General features: G+C 32.9%; 1 protein-coding gene across 3 annotated transcripts in view; it reads right to left on the bottom strand.

Moving 5' to 3' along the window:
• Nucleotides 1-19003, bottom strand: part of NIPBL (NIPBL cohesin loading factor) — a 187182-nt gene that overhangs the window by 94974 nt on the left and 73205 nt on the right. For all 3 annotated transcript variants that reach the window (XM_033109936.1, XM_033109938.1, XM_033109937.1), the window contains exons 2-6: nucleotides 11449-11591; nucleotides 9377-9542; nucleotides 7350-7477; nucleotides 4439-4538; nucleotides 3719-3870 (exon numbers count right to left, since the gene is read on the bottom strand). In XM_033109936.1, coding sequence (XP_032965827.1) covers nucleotides 3719-3870; nucleotides 4439-4538; nucleotides 7350-7477; nucleotides 9377-9542; nucleotides 11449-11512 — 610 coding nt within the window. In that variant the 5' untranslated portion in view covers nucleotides 11513-11591. The remainder of the gene's footprint in view (nucleotides 1-3718; nucleotides 3871-4438; nucleotides 4539-7349; nucleotides 7478-9376; nucleotides 9543-11448; nucleotides 11592-19003) is intronic.

The raw sequence follows: 19003 nt of genomic DNA, 5'->3' as shown, positions 1-19003 counted from the left end.
TCCAAGTCAAGTTGTTGTCCTTTCAATCTTAGTTGTGGAGGGTGCAGCTCAGCTCCAGGTCCAGTTGCCGTTGCTAGTTGCAGGGGGCGCAGCCCACCATCCTTTGCGGAAGTCGAACTGGCAACCTTGTGGTTGAGAGGACACGCTCCAACCAACTGAGCCATCCGGGAGCTCAGCAGCAGCTCAGCTCAAGGTGCCGTGTTCAATCTTAGTTGTAGGGGGCGGAGCCCACCATCCCTTGCGGGACTCGAGGAATTGAACTGGCAACCTTGCGGTTAAGAGCCTACTGGCCCATGTGGGAATCGAACCGGCATCCTTTGGAGTTAGGAGCACGGAGCTCTAACTGCCTGAGCCACTGGGCCGGCCCTCGAATTTCTTTTTGAATACTCTTTTGGCAACTATTAAAAGGCTCACAGGATCCCCATCCTCTTAATCTGAATTATATTGTCTAATATTAATCAATCCATGTATTTCTCGTATACATCAAATTTTATCACAGAGGTTGATAGCACTGCTTATTTGGTTTTGTAATATTTAGAAATGTTTCCATGTTCACAGACGATGACTGGAATGTTTTATGATTAAAACATATCTTCACTGGATGCTTAGTAGAATGTGAATAAAACTGTCTGACCATGTTTTCTTCCCTCCCCTTTAAGGGAGACAGATTTTTGAACTACAGGAGGAGGTATATGCATTTTAAATTACAATAGATATTGTCAAATTGCTCTCTAAAAAGGTACCAATTTATACCTCTATCAAGACTGTGGGAATCCCTGCACACTTGTTGATACTAGGTATCACATAACTATAAAAAGTTGTATTTCACTTTAATTTTGATTCACATCTCTTTAATTGTGAGCCAGGTTGACTACATTCTCATATACGTACATTCTCACATACATTTCTGTATCCAATTTGCTTTGCTTTTCAGTAAATTGTCTACTTTTTTAGTCTACTTTTGTCTTATTCTTATCAATCTCTATAAGATCTTGGTGTGTTAAAAATTAGTTATTTTGTGTTTAAATTTTGAAACTGTTTTCCCCCATATTTAACTTGTCCTTATTTATGGTCTCTCCTCTTACATAGAAATTTATAATTAAGCTTTGTTTTTTTTTTCATTTCTGGAATCCAGATTTTAAGTCTGCATAAATAAGGCCTTCTCGACTCTAAGAGTACCAAAACTTTCCATGTTTTCTTCTTATAATTTTATGACTTAAAATACATGTAAAAAACATGTAAATATTTTATCTGTCTAGAACACTTTTGCTCCAGATAATTTAGGAATCCAATTAAAACTTCAAAATGTCTAGCCAATCAACTCAACATGATTTATTAAATAATCCATTCTTACATACTGATTTAAAAATGCCATCTTTAGAATGACAGAATTAGAAAAATCACCATTTTCCAATGATAATGATGAAATGAGAATCATTATCTAATGTTAAACCTATTAGGTAAAAGATTAATGGGGACCAGGATATTTACATGATCTCAAAGTATCCACCTTCAGATTACTTACTAACTGCAAGGAAAAAACACAGTACTGATACAATGAAGAGATGACGTGGTCACCACCTAAACGCCACGGATACTGGGACCACTTGACAATATGTGCCTTCTGATGTGAAGCAACATAAAGTGCACATAACTTATCTAGTACTCTTGCCACCAAAAACATGTAACCAGAAACTAATAGAGCTTTTAAAGATAACTGCTAATAGACAGGAAATATGAGGAATATTTAAGCAACACTATAAGGAAACAGTCAAGTCTAGAATATGAGATAGTCTACAAAAGTACCACACCCTTCATAAAAACAAAAATTACTGTCGTGGGGAAAAAAAGATATGGGGCTGTTTCAGATTAAAAGAGCCAAAAGAGATGTAAAAACCAAATGCAATTTGTGAGAAACTAGGTTAGATTTAGATCATGCTTTGAAAAGAAGAAAGGTTATGAATGACTTATTTAGGACAACTGGTGAAAACTGTCGACTGGATATTAGATGATACTATCGAACTGTTCTTAATTTTTTTAGGGGTAAATTATTACATTTGGTGTTTATATAGGAGAGTTTTCTTTTTAGCAGATGTATTTAAAGGCAAATAAGTCATGGTACCAGTTGGTGAAGGGGTTTATTGTATTCATCTTTCAACTTTTGTGCATGATTAAATTTTTTATAATGCAAAATTTAAAAACTATTTTAAATTTAAAAACTGTTTTAAATGTTATCTTTCACATATTCCCATATATAGCTGCCTTATTCTGGATTCTTTTCTGTCTCATTTACTTACCCATTTGTTCCTTACCATACTAAATTTTCCAATTTATAGTAACTTTTATATCTGAGTGGGGCTAATCTCTGAATAACTTTTTAGTTCAAGTATCTGAGAATTTCCAAGAAATGACGCATTACTGAACAGACCCTCAAACTATATTTCTCTTTTGAGTTTGTGGTTTCAACTTACTCTTTTGAAAAAGCAAGGTTCATCTTGTTAAAAAACAGCAACAGTATTTAGAGTAAAAACTTATGCTCTTCCGTACACATACACATACTTATGGGTATGTGGACATTTTCATCAGCAACAAATGTGTTCTTTTAATATTTTTCCTCCTGTTAATTACATTTAAAATGCTCCTCCTACTTATTATGCCAGAGTATACTATTTTACAAGTATCAAGAGCCCACATACATACTTATGTTCAGCACTCACACTAAATTCTGTAATTTTAGAGGTGTCTATTCCAAATGGGTGATTTGCCTCCTGGTTTTTCCTTGAGTTAGTATATGAAATAGTTTCAACCTAGTATTTCATTATCTAGATTTGGAAAAGCAGTCATGGGCTGTTTTGATAGTTGATTAAGTTAAAAGCTTATTAGTTAAAAGTTTATAAATGAAGAAAATTTGGACCTCATGCATAACAAAAAACAAGAATATATATAGAAATTAATGACTGACTGCAAATTTTAAAAATTTGCTGTTAATTATGGGGGACAAAACCATGGATGTTTATTGTATTATTTTGCACTTTTCTTTTTAAAATTTCTCCAAAAAAGTACAAATTTATACTAATAATAAATTATTTAGCAGCCATGACATGCATCGCAAGGCACTATAATCTTAAAAAAGACATATTATCACATTTGACTTCAACTGAGAACTAGTATTCTAATCCCAGATTTTTATTTTTTAGGGAAAGTACTGTTCTTTACTTGAAATTTCTTTTCCTTTTATGGAGTTAACATTCTCTTTCTTTTATAATTTGCTAGGAAGAGTAATTTGTGTTTGCTTCATCTGAGTGTTTGCATCTAAGATTATTAATTTTCCTTTACTAGCACTGCATATACTTTATAGTAAAATTTATACTATATAAACTTTACCATTTAAAATGTAATTTTTCTTTGGCTTAGTGTATTGTAGGAAGAAAGTCCAATTAAAAAAAGTCGTTCCTAATTTCATAAGTAGATATACTCAAGTTGTATAATAACCTAATCCAAAAAGTCAATTGAAACTACTCTTTTTACTTTCCAAATTATGAAGCTCCAAATGATAAATGTAGCATGTTTTTGATTTAAGCCACATCTTAAAAGGAATATTTATTGACAAATAAGTATACAGTATTTTAGTTTCTGTTTTAAACATTGTGAAAAGAAAGACATGAATTTGCTTGGAGTAACAGGTATTCTCTATAATTAAATAACTAACATTTCTTACCTTGCTGCATCTGTGGATGTGTTGTATAACTTGAAGGATGGGAATATGGCATGTATCCTGCAGGGCTTTGTGGGGCATATGGACTAGGCACTGGGCTATTTTGTTGTGGCATAAATCTGTTCCCAGAGCTTGTCTGTGGTGGCACAAACCGGCTAAAACCCAAAATTCAAATAAACAATATCAGGAAATGAAATAAATATGCTCTTCCTTGAAATTTCACTGTCATAAAATTCTCCAAATTCTAATATAAAATAAAATCTATGCAGACAGAAAAAATTTGAAAAATAGTCAGATGCACAAAAATCATTCACAATTCATAATCTGAGTTACACTACACAGTTTATAAAAACTGAGGTAATACATTTATTTTATTTGCATAAAGGTATTCATCTATTTAAGGTATATAAAGCCATGCACCCCAAATTCTACTCTATTTATCTCAAACACATTGGTTATTTTAACACATTTTTTTTGTCTATATGAAATTAAGTTACTAAAATGATAGCTATTTCAATTAGTATATTAGAGAGCATTTCCACATATAATGTTTTAAGGCAAATGTTCATGTGGGTTACTATTTAAGGCTAAGCATTTCAGCTTAGGAACTACATATAATTCACCATTACATAAATGTATGTATACACTGTATATTCACAAGCGTATTTACCACAGAAAACAAGACATAATAAAATGATACATACATATGTATATATATATTACCTGGAGGGGCTATGTGAGATAGTGGTTTGTTGATAATTGGAAGATGCAGGACTACTATGCATGGAATTCTGAGAAAGTTTATATTGAGATATCATCATTCCTATGGAACACACAAAAATGGTAAACATGTTATTATCTTCTAATGATAAAGTATCCTTTCAATGATTTAAATAAATTGTTCTTTCATAAACACTCAAAAAGTTTTCTGCTCTTTTCTTTTTTAACCAACATGTTCATTTTGAAGAGCAAAACATAGAAACTGTAAATTTCAAGCACAACCAGTTTGACTAAAACATTCTTTTATTGTAACTAATCTAAGAGCTGCGATAGAGATTAATTTTTTTTAATTTTACTTATTTAAAGTCCTATCACATAGCCTTAGAATTGAAAAGAACTTTTAGAAGTCATTTTACCTCCTGATCAACTATTACACAAATCCTTCTACAACAGGCCTTTGGGTGGTCTTTCGATTATATGGAATACTTCATTACATACATCTCCCATCCTTAGGAGCTTAATTTCACAACACTATTTGTTTCATTGTGATTCAGACCTAGGTTTTTAAAAGTACTTTATTGAATGGCCCAAAGTTTGAGCAGCTACATTCCATCTGAAAGTCTTTTGGTGCAAAACAGAATGCTTCTATTCTTCCACAGTAATTCTTTGCCACATATTAAGGATTAAATGAATATTTGATTAATGAGGGAAAATGTGAGGTTGGCTTTCAGATTCTCACATTTCTTTTCAAGCTAGATATTGTTTCTTCAATTGTTACACAAATGGCATTTTGTTATACATGATATATAGAAAAATTCAGTTATTTAAACATTTTTAAAATCAGAGATAAGAATCTCCGATTAACCCTGAACTTTTTAATGATATTCATAGCCAATCTTTTTGGGAGCTTCAGGTATCACATCATATTCCCACATTTCATTTCCTGCTGTTCATGTGAAAAGTGCCTTTTAGAGTAGAAGGGATTCTAGCTGTAAAGTAGTAGTTGAATGAGATGAGTGCTCAAAATCACCTCAAAATCTACTAGTAATACTACTCTTTTCTTTTATATATAGTCTAAATCGCAACTTCTGAGCTTTCTCTTCCTACTTGAATTCAATATTAAATCATATGTTCCATAATTTAATAATTTAATTATTATAATTATTGTTGCTGGGGTCTTTCTCTTCTCTTTCTCTTCTCTTTCTCTTCTCTTTCTCTTCTCTTCTCTTTTTTTTGACAGGGAGAGCAATACTCCCTAAGATGGGAGTTAAAAAAAATTTCCCCCGAATTAACTAACAGTCATCACTGGCACAAGCTGAAATTTACTAGTTTGAAAGCAATGGCTTTAAAATTAAAATGGACAAATGAAATTCTAATAGTCCTTTCTGGTTATTTCAAAGCTCCAAAGAAGTACAAATAAAGTGTTTTGCTTATTAAATTTTCACCATGTGTGACTCACATTTACACTAGCAAATAAGAATCACCTTTAAAAATTTTAAAGCCAAGTATCACTAGAAAAATGCTTTAAAAACTCACAACATGTAATTAATTAATTTTTAAATGCTAGCTTATGTTTTTACAAAGTAGGATATGGAGAAATCAACCAACATTTTGGACTTAAAAATAAGTATACGTGTAGTACGAAACAAAATATGTGTCTGAAAGGTAAATATCTTTAAAAGTTTTTTATTAGTGATTTACTACCCAAATTATTTAAAAATGTAAGTTACCTAGATGTAGTATAAATAGCCTTAGAAGACTTACTTTATTCAATCTTATAGTTACTTTATCCTACACTAAATGCTCCTATCCTATTAGTCTTTCTTGAAATCAATGATCTCTGTTTTCTTTCATTCCAACATTCTTCCAGAGCAAGTGCAATTCTAGTTTTCCTTTCACCATTCGCGTCTCTCTCCTACTACTACATTCTAGCTTATTAGCTCTGGTGAAGATACAGTCTTGCCCTGCATACCTGCCTTTAATTTGCTGAAAACTGATTTGGGCAGAGGTATGTCCATGGATTCACTTTGGGGAATGGATAGTTAACTATATAATTGCTTTAAAAACAGAATTTGCACACAAATATACAAAATCAACACACTAATATTAAAAAAACAAAAGAAAACTAGGAGATGGGATGGGAAGCTTCATGGAGGTGTTTCCAATAAATCTCTCAATATTCTTGAACACGGTTAATCAATTAACTACGCTGGACCTTCTGGAGCTGTCTAAACTATTTCCTTCTATTTTAATCTTCAGAGCCAAGCAAACACTTGGGCTTGCCAAATTCAGTAAGCTTAAGACCAAAACAATGCACCTAACTCAAAGGTACTCGTTTACTACATAAAAATTATACTTCTGTTGAACGTCGTATTTTTATGATTTTTATAATACTTATTATAAATAGATTTTTTTCCTTAAATAACTTATTATAAACATATTTTCTGTTTCTAAGGCAACAGGAGTGCTAAGCCAATTACTACATAACCTTGAATGTAATCACCATCAATACTAAAACTAATACTAGGTATATTTATTTATACATATACTACTGCATGTTGAAAAGCTCTGTAAATATTTTTATTATTTGATTAATGAAAAGACTTCTTTCATACTAATTATACGATTTTTAAAAATAAACCTTTGAATAAACTAATAGATTCTGAAATATCTAACAAAATACACATTAAGCTTTGTCTAATTTTCAAAGAATTTAGTTACGTATTAAACTGCACAAATATTAACATTCATTTAGTTTCTTTCTTGGCTTGATTCAAGGGATCAACGCAGCATTCATTGATGATAGGCTTGCTTGTTAAAGGAGACATTTCAATTTAATTACTACATGTGAAACAAATTCTGTTATGGACCCACAAAAAAATATACTACGAAATTGAATTATTAAGAACCTCACCACTTTGTACATATCTGTTCTGCATACTTTTCTCCCTGAAAACGTTAGGATTCCTTGCCAGGACGGCCTGCAACAAGACTGGTATGTCGCCTTCTGGATCATCACTGCCAAGGTTATCTTTCAACTCTCTGGCATTGAAAACATAAATATCAGAAATTAAAATAGTGATTGATTAATTAAGAATTCACTATTCTACACTGGTTAGATAGCAATTCACTGGTGATATTCAGAAAGGGCTGAGGCAGAAAATCAAGAAGACTTATGGTATAAAAACAAATCGCACAGGATGTCTATCAATTTCATGGATTGAGGCTGCTATCCTTGGAAGAAATAGAATTATCAAAAATGACAGAGGAGAGTTTTTCACAGGACACCTTTTTTTCATACTTTAAACAGGAAAATAAAGCCCAATACCTATTTTATGGAACTATGAGTTTACTTAAGAATGTTCACATTAGTTTCAAAGTAGAAAATAAATAGTCTACTGCAAACTACTCAAAATGATGGAAGGGTATAGAGGTGATAATTATGCACAGAAGTTGATATTTGGGCTTGAAATATATTTTCTCCCTTATATCTGCATATGAGTCAGTCTACCCGTTTTGAGAACGGTCTCCAAATGAAATATGCTGCCACATTAGTTAAGACAAGGCCCAGAGGTTAGGTAATTTTTCCATCTCATATCCTTTTCTCAAAGTCATCAGGAGGTTAAAAAAATGCCTAAATGAGTGGTTAAGGATAATCATAATTTTCAATAAACTTGAAAGTAAGTAGCAAATTAAATGCATAACTATAGAAGACTAATGATAAACCATAGACAGCATTTTAAATTGTACATTCTACATGTCACTGTTCCACTCATTAAATCTAATAAGAAAGATTTATAAAAATGGTGTCCAATGATAAGATTCAATAAATTTCTGAGGAAAATCTTAAAAGTAGCTCTCCATAAAATAAATCATAACTGTATATGTACTATTTCCCTATTTCTTTAAAGGTAGAATTTGGTAAAAACTGTTGATTAAGTACATACAGGTATAACAAAAATGATGTAATATTTAGACATTGTTGAATTTCTGGAGTGGCAAGATATTAGTATTATACTTCCTCCTGAGAAAGTAATCATTTCTGAGAAACCAACCATTTCTCAGTTTCTCTATCAGAATATTCATCTGATATTTCACCTTAGAGTCATCAGCCTTAAAAGTGGCTCCAAATTATGTACTCCATCTAATGGCAGAGACCTCTCCATTATAATATGCTTTATCCTCATCCCCCTAAATAATGATCTTAAATTAAAAAAAGAAAAGAAGAATGGAAAGATGCATGAATACCACTGTGTAGTAGGATGTAAAGGAATACGGGAGATTTCACTTTTGTGTTCTGATGGTATTATAAGTATATATACTGCTTTCGCAGTAAAAAGTAAATTTTACGAAGTATACTTGCATGCAAAAATTTTATAAATATGCTATATAATTTAAGTTTATGTTGTTTTTTAAAAATCTATGTGTAAAACCACAAACCCTTGTTCAGATTATACACTAAATCCTGGGAAAAATTAGTCCCAAATTCTGTAGTAGCTTTCCATGGCGTTAGTCCTTGAATTCTTCTTATACTTCCCAGGAAAAACACGCGAGCATACTCCAAATAACGCTAGCAGCACAGTCTCTAGCGCCTGGGAATTCTAACTAACCACTCTACAATACCAAGAAAAAGGGAGCTAGCTTCAAGAGCAACTTTAGACCTCTGCACAGATCCATCTTGATGGATCCCAAGATTATTTCAAAGGTGCAGAAAAGATCTTCATAGAACTACATGGGCCAGAACTATCGTCTCAAAGTAACCATGGCCTATTTAAATCTCATTAATATCTCATTATAGCAAGGCTACATTCTCATTTGGATATTGATATATTTTAAAAATAAACTATATATCTAATTTATTGAAATTAAAAGTAAAACCAGGAATCCTGATTCTCTTAGTAAGAACAAAACTTTTCACACTTTATTTTAGATTGTACTTACATGTGATCTGTCGATACCTGGTTGAGGCTATGGACAAGCTGTGAAACCAAATTATCATCCCTACAGGCCAAAAGGCAATTCACCTCTTCTGCTATTCGCGCATTAAAAAGGAGGCTCTTTGTAGTTGTAGCAGGTAAGGGGGATGGAAGAGGCAGCTGGTTCAGGACTATTTGGAATAAAATCAGATTATCAGAAATTGAGTGAGTGTAGTAAGTCTCTTCAGTGCTGACATATATTTTGTGATTAAAAGTAAGTTACAAATATCAACGTGACATATTATTATAAGGCATTCCTACTCTCCCTCAACAAACCCCAGTCAACTCTAAACTCCCAAAACATCACTTGGACCATAATAGATTATACTACTCTCTGAAAATAAAACTCAGCTCCTTTATATTTGTCCTGATTTTTCCTACTTAAATTTGTATTAAGTTAACAGCTAAATGAATAGATAAAAAGGTAAGGTTAAAATGAAGTAACTTCCCAAAATTGAGAATACATTAATTAATCTCATTTATTTTTTTCTCATATGATTTATCAGAATCACTAGTACTTTCATATAAACCAAATAACAATACCTGACTCTTTACCAGATGAACAAAGTATTTTTTAACATTTATACAAACACAAATAGCTCACTTTAGCAGGAGAACATTCATAGAATAGAATTCTGGAGGAAGAAGAATATCTTAGAATTTTGCTTTAAGTTATAAATTCCTAAATAGTTCTCTCCTTTCTTCATTCTATTCTAAACAGCGAACAAAAGGACATATATGTTTTATGGTAGTTTAAATTCAATTATTTACGTCTCTTCACAAAAGGATATTTATTAATTTGTCCAAACTAAAAGTTAAGAAAGTTAACTAAAATGTCTTTATTTTTGGCTTAATTTCTAATCACCTACACAGTATACCATGTTTCCTTAAAAATAAGACCTAGCCGGACCATCAGCTCTAATGCATCTTTTGGAGCAAAAATTAATATAAGACCTAGTCTTATATTCTGTAAGACCTGGGTATTGTATTGTACTATACTATACTATACTATACTAAACCCAGTCTAATATTATATAAGATCCGGTTTTATAGTAAAATAAGACCGGGTCTTATATTAATTTTTGCTCCAAAAGACGCATTAGAGCTAATGGTCCAGCCAGGTCTTATTTTCAGGGAAACACGGTACGTATTTTATCCCCACTAAAACCAGATGGAAATTAACAACAGAAACAGTATTTGGGGGATACTGAACACAGATAAAAACATTTCTTGAAGTTAGTTTTCTCATAACTCATTCATTATAAAGCCCTAAGTCTTGCATAATGCTATACAAAGACAAGTAGGTCATCTCATCACCTTCTACCCTTCCCTCTCGTATCTCTTTCCCTTTATTTATTCAGATAGCTGACATAGCAATTAACACTGTGGGTAGCTTTTGGCACCATCACCCCGGGACAAAGAATTAGCGTTATGAGAGTTGCCTACCAAAACAGCAAGTCCCTAAAAAATTGCATTACACTACATAAATATCAAAAGAATGACAATGTTCTTTTAACTTAACTGTTCAGAGTGTAATATGCTGCTGACATCTATGACAAACTCCAACGGATTACTGAACATGCCATGCAAAATAACCATCACTAAGAAAATTAGATGGCTGGTGAGCAAATTTTCTTCTTTGAAAGGCAGTTTCAGTTACCATTTCTATTAGTACTTTTTTATAAGTCTATATTAGTTCCTATATGCAAACCACTGTTTCAGTTTTGATTTTTCTTAATGCTTTATGTCATTTTCTTTGGTCTTTACTTTTTCATTTATCCGTTTAGCATGTAAGACCTTTAAAGAAACACACGTCACCAATTCTTAATGGGTGAAACAGAAATTAAGGTCTTACCTATTGTTAGCTAACTACACTAGTTTTGTTACTTTCACATATTAGCTAATAAATCAAAGAAAATGTTTGTCATTCAAAATCTACAATTTTCTTATTTATGATACTACAAATAATTTTTGTTATAATCTAAAAATTATAGTTAACACAGAGTAATGTAAATTAGATAAATTAACCAAACTTACGGTCTGTGAGACTAGCAATCCCCGCAAGAGTAGTGATGGGGACATGGGGCATATCCCCATTCATCCTGAAGTTCTGGAATGGTGTTGCCTATAAAAGTACTTAGTTCAGGTGCCAGCTGTCATTACTTCCCATTTTCCAAACACTGCAATGAAAAAGATACAACTTCTTGTAGTACGTCAAATATATTACTATTAGGGAACTGCTTATAAAAATAAATTTTTCTGCTTTTCTTCTTTGTTCAACCGATACCACAGAACATCGCTCACATGCTACTTAACCATATGTTAGGCACTGCCAAGTGCTTTGCATATATTAACTCATTTAGTTCTCACAACTAACAAGGTAGGTACAATTATTCTCAGCATTTTATTGATGAGAAAATTAATTTACAGGAAATATAAAGCAACCTGTGGAGCAAAGATTCGAATCTGGCTCGAGTCTGTGTTACCAGAAGGCTGTATTACTAGATGGGGATACTCAATTTTGAAAAGCATTGTAATTCTTTTCCACATCAAAAACACATTAAAATCTAGCTTCAACTTTCTAGCTATGCCTCTCACTACTCTCCTACATAAACCATCCTCTCCAACCAAGCTGATCAAACTCTCCTGAAACCACCTTGTGTTTTCTCATTTATTTATTTCACACTATACCTCCCTGCCTAGGTAGCCCCCATCTGTACTTTAGTCCAATTCCTATAATTCAAGTTCCCACTACTTCATGAAACCCCAGACAAAAGCTATCCTACCTTAATCTACCCTGAACTTACCACATTTATGGCCCAACATTCTTTATAAATAATTAATTATGTATTCCTTTGTGGCATTTTTTGAAACTTATCTTGTTTCATTCTTGTATTTTTACTTAATGTTCATGTACGTACCTCATTTTCCTAATACTGCATGCTTCTTAATATTAATGAATCACATAATCAATATACAAACACATAAAGGACAGAGAAAGGCATGTGTTAACGTTCCTATTTAATGTTCCTATACAATGACTTAATTGACTTAAATATTCAGCTTTTATTACGATACAATTATGAGTGTGTGTACAGACATTTTATAAAATTCCTGAATACCTTTTCCATTATTCTGTTCAATGTCCCTGAATTTTTCTCATCTTAATTTCAACATGTGGCTTTTGGACCGTTTATCTTTCTCATAACAGTACTTGTGTAAGAACATTTTTTTAAAGTATATAATACAACATTTTAATAAGTGCACATTTATAAAGATATGCCTTTGTTAAACAGCTTTGTAAACTAATCAGCAGAGGTCTACTCCACATCTACCAAGACATACTGCTAAAATGGAAAGCTGAATTGTAATTTTCAGTTTAAATGTTTCTTTTTTTCCCCCCTTGAGGTTGTATTTGCTTGTCAGTCACTTTTAAGAGAACCTCTTAAGTTTTTTTGAGTTGTAAACTTCAAAAACAGTGAAATAACACTAACAATTCCCCTTACTCAAACATCTTAATGAAACTTTGCAAATAAGTATTTTTCTTTTTCAAATACTTTGATTATAAATATAAGACATAGAGACGAAAGTTCACAAAACATGTATGTATGGTTTAACAGTTATAAAGTAAGCATCCACAGAACCTCCATTTATTTAGAAGGCTAGCACCCTAGTTCCTTCTAGAGATAACAACTATCCATTTATTTAGAAGGCTAGCACCCTAGTTCCTTCTAGAGATAACAACTATCCTGTCTTTTTGGTAATCATTTCATTTTTTTTCCTTTATAGTTTAATAACCTTAATATATACATTTTTTTTAGTAGTGGCCAAGGAATAAATATTGCTTTCCTTTGAATGACTGACATAAAATTTGCTAGCAGAAGCCCACTGAAAGGAAATGGCACAGGAAATCGTACAGGAAAGATATCCCTGGCTATCCTATATTTATCCTTTTACTTCACTGTGAACTTTACTCTTTAAAGTTACTAATTTGATTCTTTAACCATCACTAAAGAAAGGTAAAGAAACACTGCGCATTTAGCAATCACATCACGCACTAAAATAAAAAAATCAGAATTTAAAACCTGATAGAAGTCACCAAAACAATGAACTTTTTCTAAGTTAAGGCTAATAAGTTCCAATTTATGCTTAATAATTGATGGAAAGAAATTATTGCATGCAAATTACGTGCAGAACAGCATAAAAACACCTTGTTATCACATATGACGCACTGTTATACATGTAATTTGCCATAATCAAGCAGATTAAGTAACAAGGACTGTTTAATTATTTAATTCAGAGGATAGGAACCCATAAAGAACAATATGCTATCACTTGTGAAGTGCGGAAAATGGAAATGTTGATATAATAAGCATTACTAAAGACAAACAAAATATGCCAGAGGGTTCTACTGGGGGCTGCCCGACTTTATTGTTTTCCTAAATCTCAGGTAACATGTAAGGTAGACCCAACCATAGGCTGGAGTTTTTAGACTAAAAATTATTTACGTAATTAGTTACTACTTATGAATTACAAGACTAATAAACCTAACTGCAAAATTTTGCTTTTCTTAGTGGTGCAATGAGGCATCTGAATACTCTAATGTCAACTCAAAACTGGGAGTAAGTGGGAAAGGAAAGGAGGCAACAATGCTTCCTCGGTTTCAAGTGCTTTAAGTATGGATTGAGTAGATGACTAGTGACACGTACTTTCATACCGCACTGCCGAACCATACTGTTTTCACTGGAATCCAAGATTTTGAAGAACAGCAAAAGACTTGGTCTTTTAAACTGCCTTACAGTTTTAGCTAAAGTCATAGATGTTGATGAATATGAGTAACCTGAGGAAATGTCGCTGCCTTATGCTGGAAGGCGACCGGCATCCCTCAAACATTCCTAGAAACAGCCTTCCTAGAATTCTAAACATGAACATACACATCGCGAACTCATCAGACATGGCATTTCTGCCTCTGTATTGGGCAACATTTGGTCTACCTGGCTCTGTTAAAGTACACTGTCTTTCATGAAACTGCTGAAACTGACGCTGCAAGTCATCTCTGGGGAACAATCCGTCCAGAATGAAACGGTGACCAAATGGGAAAGATAATAATGCGTGCTTTGGAACTGGCACTTAAGGCAGTGCTTTACTTAAAAACTGTGAATGGTGAACGATTATAAAATAAATGGATGATAAAATAAATTTAGTGGGTTAAGATCAACACTGAGAGGGGTTGGAGGGATTTGTGAATCAAGGTGAATTGTCTTTGTGGGTCACCAAGGCAAAGCAGTTTGAAATTTGCAGATTTAAAGAAATGGAAGAGTAAAAACAGTAGCCCACCTCCTAAGTGGTGATGAGAATGAAATAAATGCATGCAGATCACTTCAGATACTACACGGCACACAGTAAGTGATCCAGAATGTTACACTGCTAACTGGAAAACATGCATTTGGGGGGACAGAAGAAAACACAGGTGAGTTAGGAAAAAGGGGTCTTTTTAGTACAGATAATCCCTACTTCTGAAAGATTATAATTTTTTATTTGAAATTCCAGTATATATTTCACTACAGTATTACAAACACATATAATAGTCCTAAGCACACACCTACAATTACTTAAATGATAAGTTAGCTGAAATAAATATCAGCAATAAAAGGCAGGGGAAAAAATCTAACTTGTAAATCAAACACGCGCACACACAAATGAGTAAGACATCATTTATAGACTAATTTTAGAATGGCTTGAGGTTTAATTAAAATAATGCTTAATTAGTGGAAGATATTATGGTAAATTCTCATTTCAGCCCATTATAATGAGTCTGAAGGGAACTTCTAAGCACTTGCCAAGATTTTTAAAGACCCTGTGTCTTTGTTCATTTAATTTCACTTCAAAATTTATGATTTCTTCATGCAAACAAAAGAAATGCAAATAAAAACAGTATTGGTAGAAGTTGTAATAATATTCAAATTGGATGGATCTGGAATAAAAGGCACTCTCCTATTCTGATGGTAGATAAACTTTTCTGGACAGCTACTTTGTATCCTATAGCCAAAAAAATATGTATAATCTTGTCTCAACAATTTCACTTTTTTAATAGTGGAAAACTGGTAGAAATGATAACTATTTGTCGAGCACCTACTACATAATAAAAACCAGTTACAAACACTTTAAATATACTCTCATCAAATCTTTATTTGACACTGAGGTACTAATAGTCCAGTTTTATTTAATGAGGAAACTGACATAAAGAGAGGATAAATAACTTGCCAAAGGTCATACAGCAGGAGTCAAACTCAGGCTGTCTGGCACATGGACACTTTATATAACAACTAAAAAAGTATTAGCTTAACTTTTCTGGTACAATAAATCATGTTATATCCATGAAAGATTACTATGCATCAATTAAAAATCATGTACAACCAATACAGATGTGAGGAAAGGTGACAGTCATGATACATAGTCAAGGATGAAAGAATAGTTGTCTGGGTTTAAATCCAAGCTCCGCTACTTACTCTGTAACCTTGGAAAAAGTTACTGAATCTCTCTGTACCTCAGTTTACTCATCTCTGAAAGATGATGCAGATAATGCTATTATTTCTAATTTTGTTGTAAGAATGAAATGACTTAATACATGTAATGTATTTAAAACTGAACGGAGCATGTAGTAAGGGTTCAATAAATGTGGGCTGCTAGTTTATACACTTTTCTGCATCTTGCTTTTGTCATATATACTATCTTAGAAATCTTTCATATACGCAGATAAGTCTCATTCTTTCTCTAATATTATTTTATAGCCTTACTGAAACATCAAACTTAAATGAATGTTATTCATTCATGGTATAAGCTATACCATGTAACTAAAAGTAAGGTGACTGACTACCTCTTTATGGAATCAGACTCCTTACTACCTTATAACCACATCTAGTACTCGGTTCACAATTGCAGGATACCTCAAGTGCTCTTCTACTCTCTTCTTGACTTGGACTACACAGCAGGAAGCACAACTCCTGAAGAAAATCAATCTTGGATAAAAGATTACAATGAACAAATACTCTGGTTATGTTTATATTATGTTCATAACTTCCCAAAATTAGCATAATGACATTTTAATAAATAAATCTGGTCAAGAACAAACCGCTTATCTCCTCCACTTCTGAATATATCAATGATAAGTGTATACTAAATGTAAGATATCAATTTGATAACTTTTCCCAATGCAAACATTCAGTCAACCTTAATTTAATAACTGAAATTCTTTTAAATTCTACTTTGTGTTGCTCTGCAGAAATATTCATCTTTTTTTTGACATAACAAAATCATTTTCCTTTTATCTGAGAGTTAAAACAGTTTTAAAATGTCACATTAGGTTAGCTCAGTAGTTCATCCAACTCCATATAGGTACTCTTTGAGTTATAACTGCTACCCAAAAGAACAACTATGTTTCTATAGTATTTAGCCTTTCATGATAATGCAGCCAATACATTTATTTCTCGTCACTGTGGCACACACTATGCTAGGCAAGCAAAGCACAGTGGTTAACAAGATGGAAACCATCTCTATCACTTGGAATCTGTGTTTGGCCACGGGGATGTTGTAAAGAGGGTACATCTTCCAGGGGGAGAAAAGGGAAAGAATTACTGAATTAAAACCTGAACCAATTTTACTGTGACTACTCCATATTTTAATTGCTCCACAATCTGCATCAAATTTATTTAAGAAAAACGACAGCAAGGGTTCTTAAAATTCATGAAAAGATACAGAAAATATACTGCTAATTGAAAGAATATCACTGTGTAAAGTTCAAGCTCATTTTCTTTAAAAATACATTTATACAAATGATAGTCTAAGCAAAGAAAAAGGTTCTTTAAGAAAATATTTTTAAACCATTAACAATGGTTGGGGGTGTATTCAGGGATTTGGGGGAATTCCCAGTTTTGTAGTATTTATACCTGTATTACTTGGGCATTTAAAAAAACTATTAGAATATTAATTTAGATTCAGAAAAACAATGATATAAACTATGTATAAAAGTGAAAAACATTAAATGAATCTTCTAACAGTTGCTGCTATTTGTATATAAATTCCTCTGGATATTCGAACAGTTATCTATGAAATCTACGTTACAAACCTACTGTAAGAAGGCGCTGTGCTAGGTGACAGAATACGCAGGGCGCGTTCATAAACACTGGCCAGAGCATAGGGCCAGCAACGTGAATTGGAGCCCACAAAGGAGTTTGTCATGAAATGGTGATTTTTTTCCCCCCATATCTTTGATATAAGTGAACTTAAGCTTTCAGTAAGACTAATGCACCGATGATATAAGGAAGATGGAATGATCAAAAGAGAGAATAGAGGCAGAAAGTTGTTGGAAGAATACTGCAGTATTGGCAGGTAATTATGGTTTGATGTTGGACTCATTCAGATTAAAATGCCAATGTAACATCTAGTTGGAGAGGAAGTTGGAAATTCAGAACTGACAAAAGTGGTCAGAACTACAGCTATAGACAGGCAAGTTATCCATGGAGGATTGATAATAGTAAAATTATAACAGATAAGAGACAAGGTGGTAGAGGATTTTTTTCTTTTTTAGCATTTATGTGCCAGACATTAAACACATACCTTCCCTTAATCATGCCAAGGGTAGAGGTTGTGAAGATGATTTCTACTTCACAGATGCAAAAATGAAGGCTCAGAGCATAAATGCTTTGTCTATGGTTACACAGATGGTACATACAGCAAAGCTGGGATCTGAATTCAGGTGTTTCTAAGCAAATCTTACATTTCCATGCCTATCTGAAGGACATTTTAAAACCTGAGAACATCTACACTGTTATGATGGAAAGATAAACCAATAAAGGGAAAGGAAACTGCTCCTCAGAGAAGCTAAATGTGTGCTCACCGTCTCACAGCTACTGACTGACCCATTCAAGACGAGAATACAAGTGTTTGCATTTCTATTATAGCTCTGCATGGTTTTATACTATGTTATCATCTTGCATGATTATAACATTAGTTTGAATAAACTGAAATTTTACATATGTGGAATATTTAGCCAATTCACACTTTTCCTTGGTAGTGCTGCTTTTGTGTCAGGGGGAGGGCTTAAAACTAGTGTATTTTCAGTATCTCAGTTTATATTACATTTAATGGCATAAACTGCCTCAAATTCTTTCTGGGAAATAGGTGGAATATAAATCCAAAGTAGCTGGATAAGAAAATAAAAAAACACACAGTGTACTATTTACTATTTTAAATAGGAAACAGTGACTCCCTAGAGACTGGCACCTCTCCAGTAGAATCCTTTCACTTTTCGTCACGCTTACCTTCACATTCCTTTTCACTGCCTACTATTCAAGAACGAATTTTTCACATTCTGTTTGAGACACTTCAAAAAGATCTTGCTCAAATCCTAGCTCAAACACAAATAGTTCCCAATCAGCTGCACTGTGAAAATTCTCACTTCTTTAAAATGCTCCTGCTTTCCTATAGTTCTAAACTACTTCCACTAAAAAAAAAAAAAAGAAACCCTCAAAATAAAACAAAGCTCTAAAGCTCTTTCTGGATATATGCTTTGCTTTTGGAACCTTGAGCGCCT

The sequence above is a fragment of the Rhinolophus ferrumequinum genome, chromosome 7 (genome assembly GCF_004115265.2).
Source record: "Rhinolophus ferrumequinum isolate MPI-CBG mRhiFer1 chromosome 7, mRhiFer1_v1.p, whole genome shotgun sequence".
In the NCBI taxonomy this organism is placed as follows: domain Eukaryota; kingdom Metazoa; phylum Chordata; class Mammalia; order Chiroptera; family Rhinolophidae; genus Rhinolophus; species Rhinolophus ferrumequinum.
This window is presented reverse-complemented; position numbering and strand designations above follow the sequence as displayed.